Below are 20088 nucleotides of genomic sequence, written 5' to 3'. Positions count from 1 at the left end.
ACGGTGTCGTCACGCCATCTAGCCGAGAATAGGCCAAAGGTGTGTGCGCCATCTATGCGAGAATGACTATTTCTTGATTTCCGAGGCACCTTTTTTCCTTAGACTTTATTCATCTTATACGAAGTTACATATGATATGCGGTAACTGAGGTTGTCAAAACTGATGTTTGACAGTTCCCACAATACATTTGGTGCCGAAGAGCGCCATCTACTTCAAATATCAAACTTAGGGCACGATTATTTCTAAGACTTTACAACTAATTTTAGAATTAATAACTCTTTAATTTAGATTTAAGGATGACTCACTTTAGACCGGGCCGTGTCCGGGCCGGAGCTTCCGTGATGCTTTCCATAGAAAACAATGCGCCGGAAGCTCCGGCCCGGACACGGCCCGGTGTAACGTGAGTCATCCTTTAGCAAGCGTTAGTTACTGGCACTACTTAGTTAGACAATAAAGCTATGCTGGGAAGGAACGGATAACATATAGTGCACAACCTTAAACACAAATATATACTCGTACGACGGCGATATGTGATTTCAATTTGACCATAGAGAAATATAAATAAAGAGTGGTAACTCCATACATCAGTTTTCTTCCCAAAAAAATCAATCAATAATGTATGTGTGTGTGTGTGTGTGTGTGTTTTTTGTATGTGTATAGTAATGTATGTCTAATGTCTATCATTCATAGCTGTTGGAATTCCTTGTATAAATAAATAAAATAAAACGCGATTTATTTCGCAGTCGACATCTAGCGTCAAGTAGCGGAATTTACCAGTTCTTCTAGTTGACAATAGATGTAGCGACAGTCGCGACGAACGAAAACTCTAATGCTCAACAATTTTCAGCCAATATTATAACCGGAACTCTATTTTCAACTGGTTCTGATTCTAGTGTTAGCTGTAAATTGTTTTAGTAGTACATTTTTCGCTAGTAGCGACACTTGTGGCATCTGGTGTCAAGTAGCGGTACTGACAAATTCCACTACTTGACGTTAGATGTCGACTACGAAATAACTCGCGTTTTGTTAAATTGATGTATGGAGTTACCAATCTTTCTTTATTTATATTTCTCTATGGTTTGGCGATCATTCCATTGAGATTAGTAAATTAAAAGACTGCTAATCAATACTAAGTTGTTTTTCCACCAAAACAAAGAGTTTATGTCATATGTGGCGTTGGGACATTTCGAGTCGCTTCATGGTATAATAATATACTCCGCCTGGTAGGTACTCTCTTCCCGTCTTTTCGTGGTCACGTGACTGACACAAGCCTACGTCATCTCTGCGATAGCGCTATATATAGCGGCCATGTTATTGTGACGTAGGCTTGTGTCACTCTGAGAAGAGAAGACCATGTTTTATTAGACTATGGAGTTGCTTGAATTAACTCTATGCCAGAGGAAGTCAACTTCGTATCAATATTAGCAATCTTTAATATTTCTTTACTCGTTTCTGGTATGTCTATGATTTTATTACTTATCTTAAACAACAATAAAATTTAAAGTACATACTTAATTTCGTATAAAAACCAAATTTGAATAGTCTGCGTTATTTAACATAGTATTTTTTTGTGAAATTTGCAAAGCAATTTGCGTTTAATCTTCTTGTCACATACATTCAAGATTCTTCTCGGATCTCCGCAAACGGTTTAAGATTTAGTAATAAGTGTAAACAAGCAATATTTAGGTCGCTTAAAACTACAGAGCAACATTTTGCTTGACCACTAAACCTCATTGCTTTGGAAGTCGGAAATAACTGAACATTTTACCGACATATCATTTTAACCCAGCAAGGTTGGGTACAGTCAGCAGCAGAAGTTGCTAAGCGGATCAGGTGTTCAAAATGATCTTGACGCGACTTTATTGTTAAGAGAATAAGAGCGTGTCAAGGTCATTTTGAACACCGCGCCCGCTTAGCAACTTCTGCTGCTGACTGTACTTAGTTGTATATTTGTATAATATGTATTATATTATTTGTTTTAGATAAAGTAAATGTGGGCTATTCCGTCCACGAGCGTATATTTCTTTGATTTTCAACCATAGGAAAAAAACCATTTGCTTTTGATTGCTTAAATTAAAAGCAATCACTGCTTTGTCGACGAAATTATCAATGTTGTTCGAGAAAAACGCAAGTGGACGGAATAGCCCCTGTGACGGAATTAGCCACATTCACCTTACATATGAGTGGTAAAAGACCCAGTCACTTCCGTCGCCCAGTACGGATATGATGGTCGTATTTGGCTACGTGACAGCTTGATAAAACGGTGTCCGTCTCTTTCTATCCCGCAGAGTTAAAAAGTGACAGTTGTTTTATCACGTGGATAAAGCGATCCATAATAGGCTTGCTGGTTTGCCTTACGTATTAAATACAGATAGCAAAACCGTGTACATTCCATATAACTTTTCATAGATGTTTTTCACTGCTGCTGTAGCCCATTACAATAATATGACCATAATAGGCCTTATGTATATTTGTAATAAGGTCTAGATAATTGTTAGTCAACTGTGACATCGATAGGATCTTACACAGAATAAATGAGAAGAATTCTAATTTGTTAAGACAAAATATGTATTCAAAACTATGATAATTTGACAAATGGTAAACTAAAAAAAATGATAAAATGAAAAAACTAAAAAAGGATGAGCTTTTCTTTTTTTTTGCCATTTTTATATATTGTGACCTTTTTTGCCACTTTTGTGCTATTTCTAGTCAGGATCGCGAGCCCTTATCATCCTTATAGGAGAAAAAAAGTGTTTTTCAAACTTTCCTTTTTGTTACCGCCATACAAATGATATGGGGAAAGGGTAACACAGTAGGAAAAAAATCTCTGGACGAATTTTTTATACCATGAGAATCGAATGAGCTCGTGATTCAGCCGGCCTAGCCAAGATTACAATCGCTATCGCTTCGACAACGAAAAGCATTATGTCTCTCTATCACTCTTCCATATTAGTGTGACAGTGACAGTTGCGTTTCGATCGCTACGAAGCGTAAGCGATTGGCATCTTGGCTACGCGGCCTGAGTAGAAACAGAGTCGCACCAAGAAAAGTCTGCAGCGGATTTGGTAGCCCACGCAGTGTAAGTGTTATTAATACGTCATAATTTCATAGAAGTTTGACGTTTGAAATGACACTTGCACTGCGTGGGCTATCAAAATCGCTGCAGACTTTTCACGGTCAGTCTGACTCTAACACAAAAGTGGCAAAAAAGGTCACAATATATAAAAATGTCAAAAAATAAAAGCAACGCTCGGATATACGTTGTTGTTCGTATATCGTTCGATAGTTCGGTATCCAACAGTTCGAGCACGAAAACCGTAGATTCGCTGCCTGACAAGCGCTCAGGAGCTTCATTTAACTTCCTCGGGCTTCGTGTGCAAACTGTATGGTATACATATAAATTAGCCGGACATGCAATGAAATATATTAAGTCTAAATGCAATTACAAGTGAACACTAAGCGATGTATAAAATAAAACATTACTGACGTTAAGTTTGTGACTAATGATGACTCCTATCATACATAATAATTACTAGGTAAGGGTTTCCCCAGATATATCGACGGCCGATAGGAAAAAGCTTTATGTCCGCTCTATAAGAGGGAAAAAGCCGTCGACGGCAGGCGCTGCCCGATGCGAGTCGAGCCGAACGACGACTATTTCGCTCTTATTGCGCAGACATAAAGCTTTTTGCTTATCTTGCCGATTTCGCGGCGACATATGTGGGGGAACCTTTAGTCAAGGATAATTTTTACTTTTGAGATTATTATAAGCCGCCAGAGTACAAAATATCCATATATTTTATTAACATAATTTATGCTATGTGGGACTTATTTAAAAAACGGGGAATAATGTGGGATTCAAATATACAGCCTCTTAAAGCTCCTTACATGCAGAAGCAAATGTGTATCGGGCAAAATTCGCCGATATATTATTCAAAAGTAATCGAATACTCATCGATTATCGCCGCTATACAATTTTTTATAATTAGGAATGGAATCAATTTTGATTTGTCTCTTTCAGATAACGAAAAACTATTTTAAATTATCGACACTTTACACTATATCGATATACGTGACTGGGATACAATAAGTAAAAAGGAAAATATTCCCATTGTTCATTGAGATTACATACGTGAAATAATACAAAATGATTGAAATAATAGATCACGGAAAATACATAATCTTCTTCGCACCAGGTTTTTCGACCGCTCGCCGGGCCACCTATCTTGTTATAAAATGTCCTTTAAATATTATTATAAAAGTATTCATTCAGATTCAAAGTAGCAATATAAATACGTATCGATCAAACGCAGGTATCGTAAAAAAATATGTAGAAAGTTGCCCTTTTAATACATGAAACATTTATTAAAACTATATAGGCACTTTTAAAACGCGCACAACACCCCAATAATAATTTATTGGGGTGTTGTGGGCCTTTGAGTGACACGTAGACCAAGCAGTGATCTATTGTGACGGCCCCTTAAAGTTCACTTTAAAACGTGTATAATATTAAAACAGGATAGGTAGCTAGCCAGGACTATTGATCTTTTTCAGCCAATGTTTCAAAAACGATCCATAAGCAGTAGGCGATGTAAGCGTAATCTTTATGGCTTCGGGACACTTGCCGATCGCAGCATTTTACACATGAACTTATATAAATTTATACCGAAGATAACATTTAAAACGGGTGCTAGACGCGTTGTGAGTGTGCGTAGTAGTGCACGGATCATTATAAGATACTGCACACTACTTGAGTGGCGTGTGCGTGCACGTGTCCAACATTTTTAGTGCACGCACACACGCAGTCGGTGCGCACCGGCCTTAAGCCTATAATTTTTAGCGATAATCACCAATCGTCGTCCAATTAGTGACTTAAGAATGTACAGTCCAAATTTACCCCACCGACTACGTGTACTTCGAATTAGGAATATATTTTTAACGGTGAATTAGCAACGTACGTCGGTCCCGGGGCTCGGCTATCGGCCAGGTCGGGGGTGTCGCCGGCGGCGGGGCGCGGCTACACGGCGTCGCGCGGCTGCAGGCGCACGCGCAGCAGCTCGCGCTCGCGCGCCACGTCGGCCAGCTCGGCGCACAGCGCGCGGCACACGCGGTGCAGCACGGCGTTCTGCTCCTGCAGCGCGCGCACGCTCGGCTCCTCCGCGCCCGAGGAACCCTCCCGACTCGGTTTCCGGTACACCTCGAACGCCCCGTGCATCTTCGGCGCGTCCTCCCTGTTGTACCCGAAGCCCTCGCCGTCGTAGTCCCCCCTCGGGGCGAAGGCGTCGGGCGGGAAGGCGGGCTCGCCCTCGCTGCGCTGGTTGACGAGGCGGCGCGGCGGCGGGGAGGCGGCGGAGGGGGACATGCGGGGAGGAGGCGGGGGGGCGGGCGCGGGCGCGGCCTTGAAGCGGTTGAGGTCGAGCGAGCTGGAGCGCGCGTGGTTGCGCAGCGGCCGCGGCGGCGGCGGCGGCGGCGGCTCCTTCTTCGGCGCGTACTGTAAGGAGGCGGGCCCGTCGTCCGCGTGCACCGAGGACTCCCGCGCCGGCGGTGGAGGTAAAGCTCCGGCGCTCTTTAAAGGTTTCTTCGGCTGCGGGCGTTGGATCGATTTGATCTCTTGCGGCGCCCCATTGGGCGCCGGTTCGGCCGGGGGATTTAGCCGCTTCGGGCTGGCCAGCTCGAAGGCGTGGGCGAAGTCGTCTCGCCTCGGTGAGGTGCTCGATCGGAGCTCCTCCCCGTGAGGTACCGTCACATCCGGAGTCACTCTCAACGCTACCGGGTGATATATCTTCGGATCCCGCTCTAGGGCGGACTTGTGAAAGTCGAAGTTTACCGGTTTAGGGCCGGGGCTCGAGACGCTCGAAGTCGGCGAGTCGACGAACTTCGTCCACTCTTTATTGTTGACTTGGGGATCGGGCTTCGGCGGGGTGAGGGAGGGCCCGCGGTCGTCGGGTTTAGGCTTCGCTTCGTACGGATCGGGCGCTTCGGTTTTAGGCGCAAAGTTGAAATCGGCGGAGGTCCCGGAGCCGAACATGTCGGCCCCTAGGTCTACTAGGTCTGTAGTGGGCTGGGAGTACCTGGGGTCTCCTCTGGGCGCCAGCGCGGCGGGCAGGGCGGCGGGCACGGGCGCGCCGGCGCGCCGCAGCACTATGAGGTGCATGGCGATGCTGAACTCTTCTAAGGAGAGCATGCCGTCCTTGTTGATGTCGGACAGCTGCCATATCTTGCGTAGGTCCGGCACCGATAGTCGGGATTTTTCGAAGAACAATCTGGAGAAGAGAAAACAAAATAGTTAGCAAATAGCAACCATCACATAAGGAGTAAGGACTGGAAGCATACGCATCTCTATTATCCACCACTAAACACCAAAATTGAATCACGTTTTCACATCGTACACCACACATATTGTAATGTAAAAGCGCTTTGAAGCTAAATGTTGCGCCTTTTCATTGCTCGGGTGTCAATCGTCCTCTCTCATTTTATTCCCTCTCAGACAAGTGTTGTCTCTCTCATCTGGCACACCGCAGCTGCGCGGACTGCGCTGCGTAATGCTAATCCTGCTTGTTGTTGATGCTGTCCCTCTCGCACGGGTGTCGTCTCTCTCACCTGGCAGTGTGTCCCGACAGCAGCCCGCGCTCGGGCCGCAGCTGCGCGAACTGTGCCGCATAATGCTGGGCTTGTTCGTTGCTGATGCTCCACGCGTCGCTCGTCGCCTCTTCTCCTTCTGGCTCGCCCTCTTCTTCGGATGAATGTCGGTCGGATGATTCCTCCTCCGTGCCTGTAAGCAAGTAGGGTAAGATTAATATATGAATAGAAAACGTTTTACGTCATGATAAAACTAAATATATGTATATACATATGTGAGCGTAGGGTGGATTGACCAAGTTAGAGAAGCCACTTCCTCGAGCAAATTCCATCAAGCGGTGAGGGCAACAATGGATCGAGATCGACACCGATGGAGACAGCTGATCAAGGATGTGAAACATAGTGATCACGATCCTCAGGAATGAGGGCACGACTGAGGAGAGAGCGTAAGGGTAGTTAACGTAAAAGTGTAGGTAGAACTTTATTTCGGGCCGTCGGAAAAGTAATTCTGTCAATTTGTTCACATTATTAAATTATAAAACGGGACTTAATCGCGTATATAGTCCGTCGATTCGTATTCGGCCCCGATGGCTAATCCTTTGTCAATTGTTAAGTGTGCCGGCGAGTCGAACGCTACAGAACCAGTGTAAAATGTGTCATTGAGCTGCGTAACAAACGTGCGTTATCGGAGAGCGCACCTACACTGGTTTTTTGAGCGTTGGACTATCCCCCGCCCTCAGGTGCTAATTAGAATAAGTAATTAAGACCCTTTTTTTGCAGGTAAGTAGCACGTGCGGTTTTGCTTGACAATAAACAAAGGATTAGCCGTCGGATATTTATTTAAGTTTTAAAATTTACTTCGGAGGTAAATTTTAAAACTTAAATACCTATAAGTACGCGATTAAGTCCTGTTTTATTGTTGAACATTGTGTAAAAATGGTGAAAATTTAATTCAGTGTTTATTTGTTCACCAAATGCGAAGTCTATTTATAATTCTTAATCCAGTTTTGTGGAACATATCAATAGTTTATCATTAAATTGGATTAGTTTGAATTTGAAAACCCAAAAAGTTGAAGAGAGAACCCACGTTTTCTGATTAAATAAGGTTCAATGTGTTTGGTAGATACGTAGATACCTAAGTGTCTTAACAATTGTTATTAAATTAGCAATAGAATTAGGTACCAATCAAAATATTTACTTTCGATAATTCGACGGCGAACAACATTACTTAACATGTAACTCATGTAAGGCCTCGATACTTGTTGAATATTGACATAGAGAATCCCAATAAGTGGAGTCTACAATAACGCTGCAAACAAATTATAATCCTGTTACATTTTTTATGCAAACAAAACATTGCCAGTTTTCAACTACTGCTTTTTCCACGTTATCTGCCAGTTGGGTGCTAATTTGTACGCAGTCGAATGCTAACAGTACGCAGTCGAATGCTGACAGTGATCCTGCGGCGCTCCTCTACAAGGCGGAGTTGGCATTCGTTGGTGGTTTTAGACGGTAGTCCTAATACTGGTTAGTCCGTCATCGCTCCTGGTTCCCCCGGGCCAGGTGGCATGCGTAAACGCATTTCCCCAACGTTAAAAAAAAAAAGTTGGGTGCTAATTTGATTAGGTGAATCAGAGGCAGCAAGATAACAAGAAACGAACATAAAAATAAAGCAGAGGGCCTACCGCGAACACCGAAGTTCGCAAATTGCGGGCATCCTTTCTCTTTTACTCCGAGTAAGGCGTATTTAGAGTGACAAAGAAAGATGCCCGCTATTTGCGAACTTCGGTGTCCGCGGTAGGTAGGTCTATTTTAATTTTAACAATGGTTGATTCACACAATAAAAATTAAGCACCTCATATAACGACTCTCAAACTGTAAAGGCTATAAAACGTTATCTAAACAAAGTTATACATTATTATCTGATGGGAAAATCTTCATAATTGTTCAATAAATTCGGTGTAAGATTTCACGCAGTCGTCGTAGAATAGCGAGCGAAATGTCTTTTGAAAACGACTCTATTGTAAAGATAATAAGGCATAAAGAATGGTAAGCACGTGTAGCTAATTCTGATGCAGACTGTATTGTCAATGCGTCATAGCGTAACAAGTAATCCTAATCTAGCACCCAGACCAGACTACCTACCTACTCTCCGACTACTAGACCTTCCTAATCTCCGTGTAACCGATCAACATCGGTTTAGCCTGTGGTTTTCCTTGTATTTTGTAAATTTATAAAACTTAACTGCGGTTAAGCAATAAAAATTATAAGAACTAAGAAACCGCATTGACGTCCAAATGTGAGACTAGAGATAGAATTCTAAAATAAAGTACCTAATCCTTATGAAATAAAACTATTGAAACGGATTATATCGCGTATATTGAATTCAAACTACATCCCATACTATGGATATTTCATGAGTAACTATCGCGGTAACCGAAGACAATATTATAAAGCAGTCCTTGATATACAGGGTGAGACTGTGTGGCCATCACCCTGTATTACTTGACAATCTTGTTTCTTGCAGTCAATATTTTTTAAGAGACTTCCATGATGCTTTGATATTTGTCAACTCGATGTTTTATCAATGATGCAGGTGAGGCGTGTGTACAATTAGATAGCGTTATCACTTATCAGTAATTACATGCACTATAACAGACATGCCATTTTCTCTTTTAGCTAAAACATGGCAATGCAAAATCTTAAGCTTAAGAAAGAAATTTCAATAAAAAATATTTCAATACGTCAAATCATGGGATTACGGCCGGCATACATACCCATGATACGACGTCGTAGTCTCGTAGTTGTCAAGCGGACCTCAGGCTTCCATGAGCCGTGGCAAAAATGCCGGGATAAGAGGAAGAAGAGAGTAGCGGTAATAGAAAACACAGTATAAGAACATTTTTACTGTCTACTTATGGCCATTCCTGAGTTACAACCTGTTGATAGACATATAGACAGATAGACCGATAAACCGACAGATACCCTTTGAGTATGAAACCCTAAAGTATATTTATATACTTAATATTTTATGTTATGATAACTGAAAATACTCACACTCTAACCATTGTACTCATTAGCCGATTTTAACAATCCTTCTTGAACCAGGCGTGGCTCACTCCGCGATTTCGTCGCTTTGCTATAGGTAGCTAAGCCGCGCGTGGCGCTGTCGCCACCTAGCGGCCATATCTGCGCTGATCGTACAGACGCGTTTTGTTAGAGAGTGAGTCTTCTGTACCTAATACTACATATTATTTATTCTGTGCTTGAACTGAATGCCGTGATAACAAGCAAATGTTTCTCTCATAGAAATGACAAGTATGGACTGCTCCTGGTTTAAATAAATAATGTGGCAGCCTTTCTTGCACTTGCACACAAGCATGGTAGCAAGGTACTCCAAATTGTCAAAAAACCATGAGGAAACAATGTATGATCTCAAAACAGGAATGACATTGTCACTGTGTGGCCATACTCCTTTTGCTTTCTCAATGGCCTCAAACAAACTAGAACAAGACATACCCAGTAGCCTGGTGTGTTCCTCGCCGGTGTTGGCGGGCCACACACCGCGGCCCGTGGCACTGTGCTCCCACACTGGATGCACTCGCTCTGCTACACTGTTGGTTGGCGTTGGACTTTCACTGGCTGTGCTCCATGGTGATCCGTTTTTACCTCGTCGCTAGAAAATAAGTGAAATTAGCATTACTTGATTACTAATATGAATGACATTAGGAGTAGACGTGCGCGCCGGTCGAAAAAAATCGGGCGGCGGCGCGCCACGAAAAAATCCACGGCGGCGGCGTAACGCCGGCGGCACAAACAGGAAACAAACAAGCACACACACACACCACATCCACAGGGAAAAAATCCATAAAAATATTTTTTTATCTATTTGGTTCATTACGTAATACGGCAAGTAATGACTTTTTAAAATGTTTTGAAACACCTGACATACCAGAAAATTTAATAATTTTACTCTTCGCATACTTGGCAACGTCTAACATATTGGACTTAGCAGAAATGCCGTGTTTTCAATTACAACGGGCAAAATACTGGACATTACACTTTTTACACTTGTTTTACCCATAAACAAAAAACATTTTTATGTAAATCATATAGCCACGTAATAAACAGACCAGTTAGTAACCTATTACACGTTTTATTTTAACGCTGCTTAATATTGTCATATAAAAAAAATAATGAAATATGGGTAAAATGTCAGTCTGTCGGATGCTTCCTTGCAAGTTCTGCGTTCTGTAGGACTTTGTCAAAAAGATTATGTTTATGTTCACACTGGTTCCCAATATTTTCTTATATACTCATACTTAAAAATAACATCATTCAAAGGGACAAACATATCATTCAATCATTCGAGGAAAGTAACGCTATGCTTTAATATTTGGCGCAGAATTTTTTTTCTTGGGATGTCCATTATAGTGGACTTTATCGATTTAAGGGTTAAAATAAATCAAGCAATGAATGTAAATAAAAACGAAACAGTCGGAATGCTAAAGCTAATAGGCACGTTGCACGCGCTTTATGACCATTGATTTTAAATATGTACTCTTGCGGACTTTGTCTCGGCGCGAATTTTAAACTTTCGGCGGCGGCGGCGGCGCGCTGACTCCTTATGGCAGCGGCGCGCCGCGGCGGCGCGCACGTCTAATTAGGAGTTTATTACACACACACATGTTTAATTATACTACATTCATGAGTTTATAATATAAACATCTACAGAAATAACTATTCTAGGGTAACATTTAAATACTAGACAGGAAGAGCTTTAAAAGCCGTAACAGACTACCGCACCACACTGCGACCTTGGTGCGTGCGGTGCGATAGTCTGTTATGGCTTTAAACTGTTATAAGCATTTCAATATAATTAGACTAGTCTGTTTTTCTGCTCTCACAATTGATATGAAAATGCTCCATTTATTTAACAAGGACAAAGCATCAATACAATTCATCATGCATCATTGGTTAACCAATAAACAGTTTACAAGGTCAGGCACATAAATCATCAAATGACATGCTTGCTGGCTGAATAGGTGATTCATTCTTGTTTATACGGTAATTAATAATTGCACATGTTGTACTGCAGGGAACTAAACAAATAAAAATAATGATCATATCTACTTTTTTTTATGCATATGTACAACAGATTTCCAGTTAAGTCAATAATAATTTTAAAGCTGATCATCATAAATTATTGCTATTGAGAAATAAATCGAATTATTTAGTGAAATGATTTTAATTAGACTTATTTCAAGTAGTAACACTACTGTTTCAATTATAAACTGAGCGGTCTATGCATCTGCCGTGAATGCAGAGGATACTGGTTTGCTTTCCAGCCCCGGGCGCTGGAGGCCTTGGTCACTATTTCTTTCATATAATGACATCTATTTCAGTTTATAAGTAAATAATTTTGTAACAGTGGACTCAAACCCGCAGACAAGTATAAAAGTGAAATGGTTGCGAAATGATCAACTTACCCCATGTGTGTCTGACCTCTGTGACATTGTTTCAGACTCCATTTCCGAGTCAGTGCTTAGAGCTTCCGTGTTATCATGAGACAGAGTTTGTGGCACATCACTATCCGATAAATTTGACTGTAATCTTATGGGTTCATATGCTCCAATGTTACTAGTAAAATTCCTTTCTCTCTTAGGGATATGTTGTTCCTTAGGTGAATTAGATAATTGTATTAAGTCTGCGCTAGCCTCGGAATTTAGTGCCCATGTAAACCTTGGCAGGGGCAAATCCAGAGGAGTGGACAGAAGTTCAGGCTTCAATGCTACATTTGTTTGATGAGCTGCTATTAATTTTAAAGTAGAATAAAACTGTTTTCTGTTCATATGATTCAGCGATGCTGAGTTACTAGGTGCCACGCTTATATCCATGATCTGTAACATATAATTAAGTTTCCATAGTAGCTTCACACAATTATTCTATTATTATTCCAAACGTTTAAATTATTGAATATATTACCTGTTTTAGGATATCGTTAGGTACATTAGATGATCTAAACAGTTCCGTTGCTTTCAAAATTGGTATTTTCCCATTGGATTCTTCGTCACAACATAAAAACAAATCACCGAAATATCTCATTTCGGTTTCTGTCAAATTGAGATCCTCCATTATATCAAAAACAACACCGTTTAGTTAGCTTATACACAATTTATTCATTTAACAGTAAAATAGGCAATCAAACGACCCATTATCTGTTAATGTACACCATATTTATGCAAGAAATAAAAAAATCTAAACTCGTTCATCACACAAATTTACACGAAGCAGACGAATTTGTCAGTGACAGCTGCCGACGGACGACGTGCGGCCATCATAATTAGTGATGTCAGTTTGATACGTCGCATTACCGGTTACCGGTTTTTATTTCATTATCTGATACTGGATAAAAAATGTAGAGGAATCAAAACAATCAATATTTCAGTGAATAAGTCTAGCCTGAAAAAATGTAAATCGATTTTAGTACCAGTTATGTGTACTACACATACATAGAAAATTTATTTCCAAATTAAGTCTTTACAGACGGACGTACCGGAACGCGAACTTGGTCTAGTCCGAGTCCTGTTCGATGGTGTGTAAGGTGGTACGCCGTACGTTCGTTAAGAACGCAGCTGTAAGTGAGAGCGAGAAAGAGACAATTTGACCTACCAATAAGGTAACGGCCTTTAGAGTCTGGCTACTGAAATTTTACTCAAATGTTTGGCGGGAAATTCAAAAAATCTTGGGCTGGTCACACTTTGTGTAGTAGGAATTATAGTTTTGATACTAGGAAATATTTTCGATTTTCTATGCACACGTAAGGTACCTAAGTATTTAAGTTAAATATACGTTGACGTGCACTCAAGTCAGCTCACATAATTTCTACCACTATGTAAAGTACAGTCAACGATAAACACATATGTTAACACTTTCTCACCATATACCATTGTAACAAGGCGAAAAATGAAATGTAGTGTAAATAAGACCTAGCTCGATAATACCGTAATATTAATCCATCACCAAAAAAAATACAAAAGTACTCTGCCAAATATGCTAAATGCTAAGTATCAAAATATTTATAGAGCACCAACCTTCTAATTTGTTTACATTTGTATAGGAGTTGTAAACATTGCAGTTTTTCGCTATACAACGCTACACGTCGACTTCGCACATTGTCGTAATTATTTACGAGCTTAAATAATAGTTTACGAACCTCACTCAGTATAGACATTATTAATATTACTTAAAATATATCCCTTATAAACCGCAAACAATTTGGATGAATTACATAAATTGACAACTGACTTTTAGCTTTTTTTTTAATCATAGACAATTGGTGATACAACAACGAAATATCTGTCAACAATTTTTGGCTAGCCAGACTCTAGTACCGAACTTACAAAATATACTGTGTGCTTCTTTTTGAACTACCCTCTACTTCGAGCAACACCGGCTTCCAACAAGTCTCTATCCTAAAATCATTCCCTTTGCCCCTGATGAGAGTCCACTTTGAATAAGAAAGTAGGCCCACTGGAGCTGAGGAAGGGATCACGCGTAGCTGGCCAGTAAATCCCGTAATACCTACTAATGGAAATCATGGTCATTATCTGCTTCGCGTTTCATACACTGTAGATACAATGAGGAGTACCATACCCAGTCCTACTAGTTAGTTCCAGTATTCATCAAAAGCTCAACCTACACTGAGCTAAGCATCTAATTATGATGCTATCACCCATACTATTTATTAGTGCTTCGTTAAAACGTTCACCTCTCATAAGATTAAAGAGACAGCCGCTCCCATGCAATCGGAGTTAATCTATTTTAGGGCATGCTTAAACTTGGCATGAACATTTACGTAACGTATATCCATATCGGTACATAGGTACCTACTACTTTTCGTTGTTTAAAGAAAATTAGAGCAAGTAGAAATTTTACATATGAAATTTCTGCTCACTATTTTCTGTTTCCTACATGTATGGCGGGATTTGGAAGTGAAGATAAACTGCGATACATATCTATATCAACATTTTAATTTCAAAGTATTTTGATATTACATACATAAAATATTTCGTGTTTTATGCAAAACCACAAGAGATTACACATTCAGAGCTACTGTCAAAGTAGCATAATATAATAATTTAGATTATATTATTACTGCATTCATTTAAAACTTAAATTAAAAGCGCCGATAATCTCGACATGTAACATATATCTCTAAAAGCTACAAATTTAATCCTTGGTCTGGATGTACTTGATGAGATCAATGACTCGGCTGGAGTAGCCATACTCATTGTCGTACCAGCTGATCAGCTTGACGAAGTTGTCATTGAGGGAGATACCGGCGGCGGCGTCGAAGATGGAAGAGTGTGTGTCGCCGATAAAGTCGGAGGATACAACCTGGTCCTCGGTGTAGCCGAGAATGCCCTTCAGGGGACCTTCAGCGGCCTCCTTGACCTTCTGCTTAATAGCGTCGTAGCTGGCGGGCTTGCCCAGGCGGACGGTCAAGTCAACAACCGACACGTTGGCGACGGGGACACGGAAAGCCATACCGGTCAGCTTTCCATTAAGAGTGGGAATGACTTTGCCGACGGCCTTAGCGGCACCGGTGGAGGCGGGAATGATGTTCTGCTGCGCGCCACGGCCATCACGCCACAGCTTGCCGGAGGGACCGTCGACGGTCTTCTGGGTAGCGGTGGTGGCGTGCACGGTGGTCATCAGACCTTCAACAATCTCAAAGTTGTCATGGATGACCTTGGCGAGGGGAGCGAGGCAGTTGGTGGTGCAGGAAGCGTTGGAGATGACCTTGGCAGAGGGGTCATAGGCGTCAAGGTTGACTCCGACGACGAACATGGGTGCGTCAGCGCTGGGGGCGGAGATGATGACCTTCTTGGCGCCACCCTCCAAGTGAGCGGAAGCGGCAGCGGTGGTGGTGAAGACGCCGGTGGATTCTACGACGTATTCAGCGCCAGCCTTACCCCAGGGAATGGCCTTAGGGTCGCGTTCAGAGAACACGGCGATTTTGTTTCCGTTGACGATAAGGCTGCCATCCTGAGCCTCAATGGTGCCCTTGAAACGACCGTGGGTGGAGTCGTATTTGAAGAGGTAGACCATGTAGTCCAGGCCAATGAAGGGGTCGTTAATGGCGACCACGGACGCGCCCTTCTCGATCGAGGCGCGGAGCACCAGGCGACCGATGCGGCCAAATCCGTTGATACCGATTTTCGACATGGCTGCAATAAAAACAAAGACATTATAGCGTCTGTAAGCATTCTACAATAAGAAATGTTCAAAGTCAATTCCCAAAAAGCTCAGTTCGGCTTCCCTATTTTGAGTCATATTTCTGAATGGTGTTAGTTCAGTATAAGTATTATTAATTTTAGCAAATGATACTATAAGTACTGAATACTATGCTATGAGTCAATTTTTTTTGGCAAACTATAGGCTAAATGGCTTAATGATTAGTGAATACAAAAGCCTGTAATTTTAAGTATTTGCCTAGCTTTGGGCTTATAATAAATCTTAAAATTGCAAGTGCTTATTAGAGTTATTAGTAAATTGAAATTGTAATAAAAACTATAAACATCTGACATATAAAACTACTGGTCACTACTTGCATTAATAATGTAGATTCAATTGGATTCTATCAGAAAGCATTATCACTGATAGTGGAGGACTTTAATCCCGTCACAGACGGAACGATAATATATTGGCTGATACCGTAAGATACGGCATCTTACGATATCTTATCGCAAGGCATCTTGGTACTTCGTCTCTTTCACAATGTAGGTGCTAGACAGAGTGATATATTATTTTGATAAGTTGGCGTGTTATGTGTGGTATATCTGTCGGTATCTTACGGTATCTGCCGATATATTATCGCTCCGTCTGTGACGGGCTTCCAAATTGATAGAAAGGATTAAACTTGTCTAAAACAAAGGCTACCCGGAAATTGTTTCAACTTTGTTAAACTTGAATGTTATAAAAAATTAGTAATGTCAAATCCTTCATTAATTGGAATCTAATAAGAATATGAGCAGATCCTTTTATCCATTTATAGTGTACATATTACACAATAATTCATAATTACTAGCAAAAAGCTATGTGTTTCAATAGTTTTGATTCTTAAAAAAATTTAGCTGTAGTAGTGCTAAGATGTTGATGCAGGAAGTTTAACTCTTGTTCATAAAGTAACAAGGAAAATGTTTAAAAAATTAATAATCAGTCAGTCACAGTCAGTCTGTAAAGTCACATAAAGTCATAGGCGTACCCAGCATTTTTTAAAGGGTGTGGCAGAAGTATGGTTACGTGCCTTAATTGTTCCTAAAAATTTTTAGCTTTACGCCTATGCATAAAGTTAAACAAGACCGAAATGATCCCATAAGTGTTCCGTGAACAAAGTTTTGTACAGAAATGAATAGCTAGCATTAGAATTAAAATAGCTTACATAAGAGAAAAGTAGGGATATTTGTACACTAAATTAACCACAATACATAACTCTTAATTCAAAACAGATTTTATAACATAATAAATACAAATGAGCCTTATGGCATTAAGTTCATCATTTGTACTTTCTTGTATGCAATAAAGTTTAAATAAATAATGTGTAATAGATATTGTGTAATACAAATAATTTAAATTATATTAAAAAAGTAAATTCTTTATTTGCATTATATTAAAAGAACTTATTATTAAAATTATTCGTATGTTTTACAATGTTACAATGTATTAGATTGAGTTTCAATGCAATTTCATCACCTCTTATCAAAATACAGAGTAATACAGACTGATAATAGAGGTTAAATAGACAACAAAACAATAAGATATATTTTAAGCTTGACCGACCATGACCTTGGTCCTTGAACGCTGGCATTTTGAATTATTTCACAAAATGGGTAGAAAATTAGCATACGAGTTTAAACCACTGCGATTCTATGACTACCGGCACAAGAAGGTCGCATAGAGGTCAAACTCGCTAGCGGCGAATTAATCAACAAAACATACTAAATATGAACCAAAGATGTTCTAGATTGACTAAAAACAACGTCTAAAGGTTTTGCAAAGCTGCACACATTGTAAAGGATCATAATTATTCATTAAATTGAATGGTTCTAATTGATGATGTAAACGTGACATTATTCACAAAAATTAGCAATATAACAAATTAAATGTTGAAAAGTTTAGTATAATGGGATTGTAATGGCGAATTCAGAAGCAAGTAACATTGTATTAAACGCTAACTTACCGGAATAAAGTTTAGATAATGTGGCTGTGACACTGAACACGTACGCCGCTCACAAGATGGAGTTTAGAAATGTCAGACGAAGGACGTCCTCGCGGCAATTCGTAGGCGGAGCGATCTAGAAGATCAATGAGTCATAGAATAGACACGTCATTACAGACGGTGCGGGAAGCCGGGAAGTAAAAGTACACGAATTTCATGTTTTTATCTATTTTTTCAAAAGTGCAATGTCGATAAATAATTGGAAATGAACGATGTTCTAATTTCGATGTTTGCGGCAGTTAATTATTTCTTAGATATAGCTGGTCAAGCAAATCTTGTCAGTAAAAAAAGGCGCGAAATTCAAATTTTCTATGGGACGATATCCCTTCACGCCTACAATTTTCAAATTTGCCGCCTTTTTTTACTGACAAGATCTGCTTGACCAAGTATATTAAGCGATATACAAGTGACTACGATTTGTCAACAGTCATGACATAATAATTTCACAAATATGTATGTACATACAAAAGTAGTGATTTACATCAGTAATTTGAATACTTACCTACTTGTGTCTTATTCTAAGTAACCGACTGATCGGTCTTTGTCTGTTGACTGAGTACAATTTATAAATTGCTGTGAAATTGAAAGATGAACTTTAATTCTGTAAATCGGTATCAATAGTTCTGTTAATAAATCATTTTATTAAATACATATTGCTGTTTTCGTTTTTATTGCGGGGCGTAGCACATTTCAATTTATAAATTGGATACAGACGTGAGTAATGTCTATTACAATAAAAAAAAAACTCTACTACTCGGTTTTAATTTTTTTGTATACCTACCACTACCAATGTCCAATAAACTATAACATGAACATGCTAGGGTTCGAACTCGCACACATGTTATGGTATGCCAGTCTGCTTGTGCATAATCTTTGTAGATTATTTTTAAATTTGGGTTGCTATGACAAAAAATATTTGCAAATAAATAAAAACGCCATTATCACTAAAGAGCTTGTTACACCTTTCTGAATTTTGTCACTGACGAGAGGGACGTCACAATACGTGAGACAGTAGCATAAATATCAAATCGTGTCTCACGTATTGCGGTTTCTCTCTCGTCTGTTACATGTCTGTTACTAAATTCAGTATGTGGATCGTCAGTAAAAGGCTTGCTACACGGTCGCCGACAAGCCTACTAACCGTCTGACCCTGGTCTGTCCTTGGTATGTGGGTCCGTCTGAGTTGGCTGGCTAGACGGTGGCAGACCACAGTGTGTTCAGAACTCGCGGACGGACAACACGTATTGCAAGCGCACAAAATGGTCCCTAACCTTGCGGATTGCATTTTGTTTTTCTTCCTTGACTTCTGGGGCGGCAAAACTTATTGGCGGGGCGCCAAATTTCATAATCTACTCATACTAGTGCAATGACAAAAAAATAAGTTTTTGGCAAAAATGTCATTTTTGGTACTCAAGCTTTTATCGCTGAATGTACTTTTCTTTCCACAGGCAACTAATTAAATACTCGTCGAGACAATTCTAAAAACCCCAAACACAATTATAGTTCGTTTTTTTTAGCATTAGAAAGAACTCCGCAGAAGCAAGCGTGCAGTTTTTATCAGGCTCGTTAATTGTTAATAATTATTGAATTATTTAATGTAGCATGGTCAATACATATAATTTACTTCAAATTGTTACCGCTAAAAGTGCCAGATTTAGAATCACAAGCGTACTTCTGCGAAGTTCTTTCTAATGCTAAAAAAAACGGACTATAGGTCGCGTTGTTCTATTACAGGGTTCCTATGGCCACCTCCTGTCTCCATCATCAGATCAGCTATATGGTACCATAATAATGCATTGTCACCCGATTTATATATGTATGCAAATGTTCAGCTCCATCGGAAACTAGAAAGTAGGTCTAATTTAACTTGCAAGATTTGACCCGTACAAACATATTTACATACTTACATTAGGTATATTGCAAGTTAATAAAAAGCTTGTAAAAAAAGAAAAGGGTATATGAATGAAACGCTGGCTCAAAAAACGACATTTGTTGAGTCATTTCAACTTGATGAATTTGCTGGACTACGCTACGGGGCCATACATAACTTTCTGAGAATGAAGAGAAAAGTATTTGATGAATTTTTAGAAATGCTACTGAGTACCCATGGCATGGCTATAACCACACGAGCGCACACGGCGCGTCCTCCAAGCGAAATGGCCTAGTGCAGTCGGCGACGGGCGGCTACACGGTTCCGGACCAACCGCTCAGACCGCGGTCGCTGG

The 20088-nt window shown here is 40.2% G+C and overlaps 3 protein-coding genes across 3 annotated transcripts in view; all 3 read right to left on the bottom strand.

Moving 5' to 3' along the window:
* The window catches only part of LOC134672966 (mitochondrial carrier protein Rim2), a 317464-nt gene that overhangs the window by 94168 nt on the left and 203208 nt on the right, over nt 1–20088 (bottom strand). The gene's annotated exons all lie outside the window — the stretch shown is intronic.
* Nucleotides 345–12916, bottom strand: LOC134672949 (ralBP1-associated Eps domain-containing protein 1). Its single transcript, XM_063530900.1, has 5 exons — nt 12565–12916; nt 12069–12479; nt 10099–10255; nt 6601–6772; nt 345–6263 (listed from the first exon to the last, which is right to left on the bottom strand). Exons 1-5 carry the CDS (start codon nt 12712–12714, stop codon nt 5018–5020), a joined length of 2136 nt encoding a protein of 711 aa, XP_063386970.1. The 5' UTR covers nt 12715–12916; the 3' UTR covers nt 345–5017.
* Nucleotides 14595–17973, bottom strand: LOC134672938 (glyceraldehyde-3-phosphate dehydrogenase 2-like). Its single transcript, XM_063530889.1, has 2 exons — nt 17825–17973; nt 14595–15812 (listed from the first exon to the last, which is right to left on the bottom strand). The coding sequence occupies exon 2, from the start codon at nt 15808–15810 to the stop codon at nt 14812–14814; it is 999 nt and encodes a 332-aa protein (XP_063386959.1). The 5' UTR covers nt 15811–15812; nt 17825–17973; the 3' UTR covers nt 14595–14811.

Source organism: Cydia fagiglandana, chromosome 17, assembly GCF_963556715.1.
Source record: "Cydia fagiglandana chromosome 17, ilCydFagi1.1, whole genome shotgun sequence".
Classification (NCBI taxonomy): Eukaryota; Metazoa; Arthropoda; class Insecta; order Lepidoptera; family Tortricidae; genus Cydia; species Cydia fagiglandana.
Note: the sequence above shows the minus strand (reverse complement) of the source record. Positions and strands in the feature narration are given on the sequence as shown.

Excerpts from the sequence above, each read along its gene's own strand:
- LOC134672949 (XM_063530900.1), bottom strand. The coding sequence starts at position 12,714 with ATGGAGGATCTCAATTTGACAGAAACCGAAATGAGATATTTCGGTGAT. Across the intron at positions 10,256-12,068 it reads AGAGGTCAGACACACATGGG|CGACGAGGTAAAAACGGATC; the intron begins GTAAGTTGATCA and ends CTTATTTTCTAG. Across the intron at positions 6,773-10,098 it reads GGAACACACCAGGCTACTGG|GCACGGAGGAGGAATCATCC; the intron begins GTATGTCTTGTT and ends ACTTGCTTACAG.
- LOC134672938 (XM_063530889.1), bottom strand. The coding sequence starts at position 15,810 with ATGTCGAAAATCGGTATCAACGGATTTGGCCGCATCGGTCGCCTGGTG.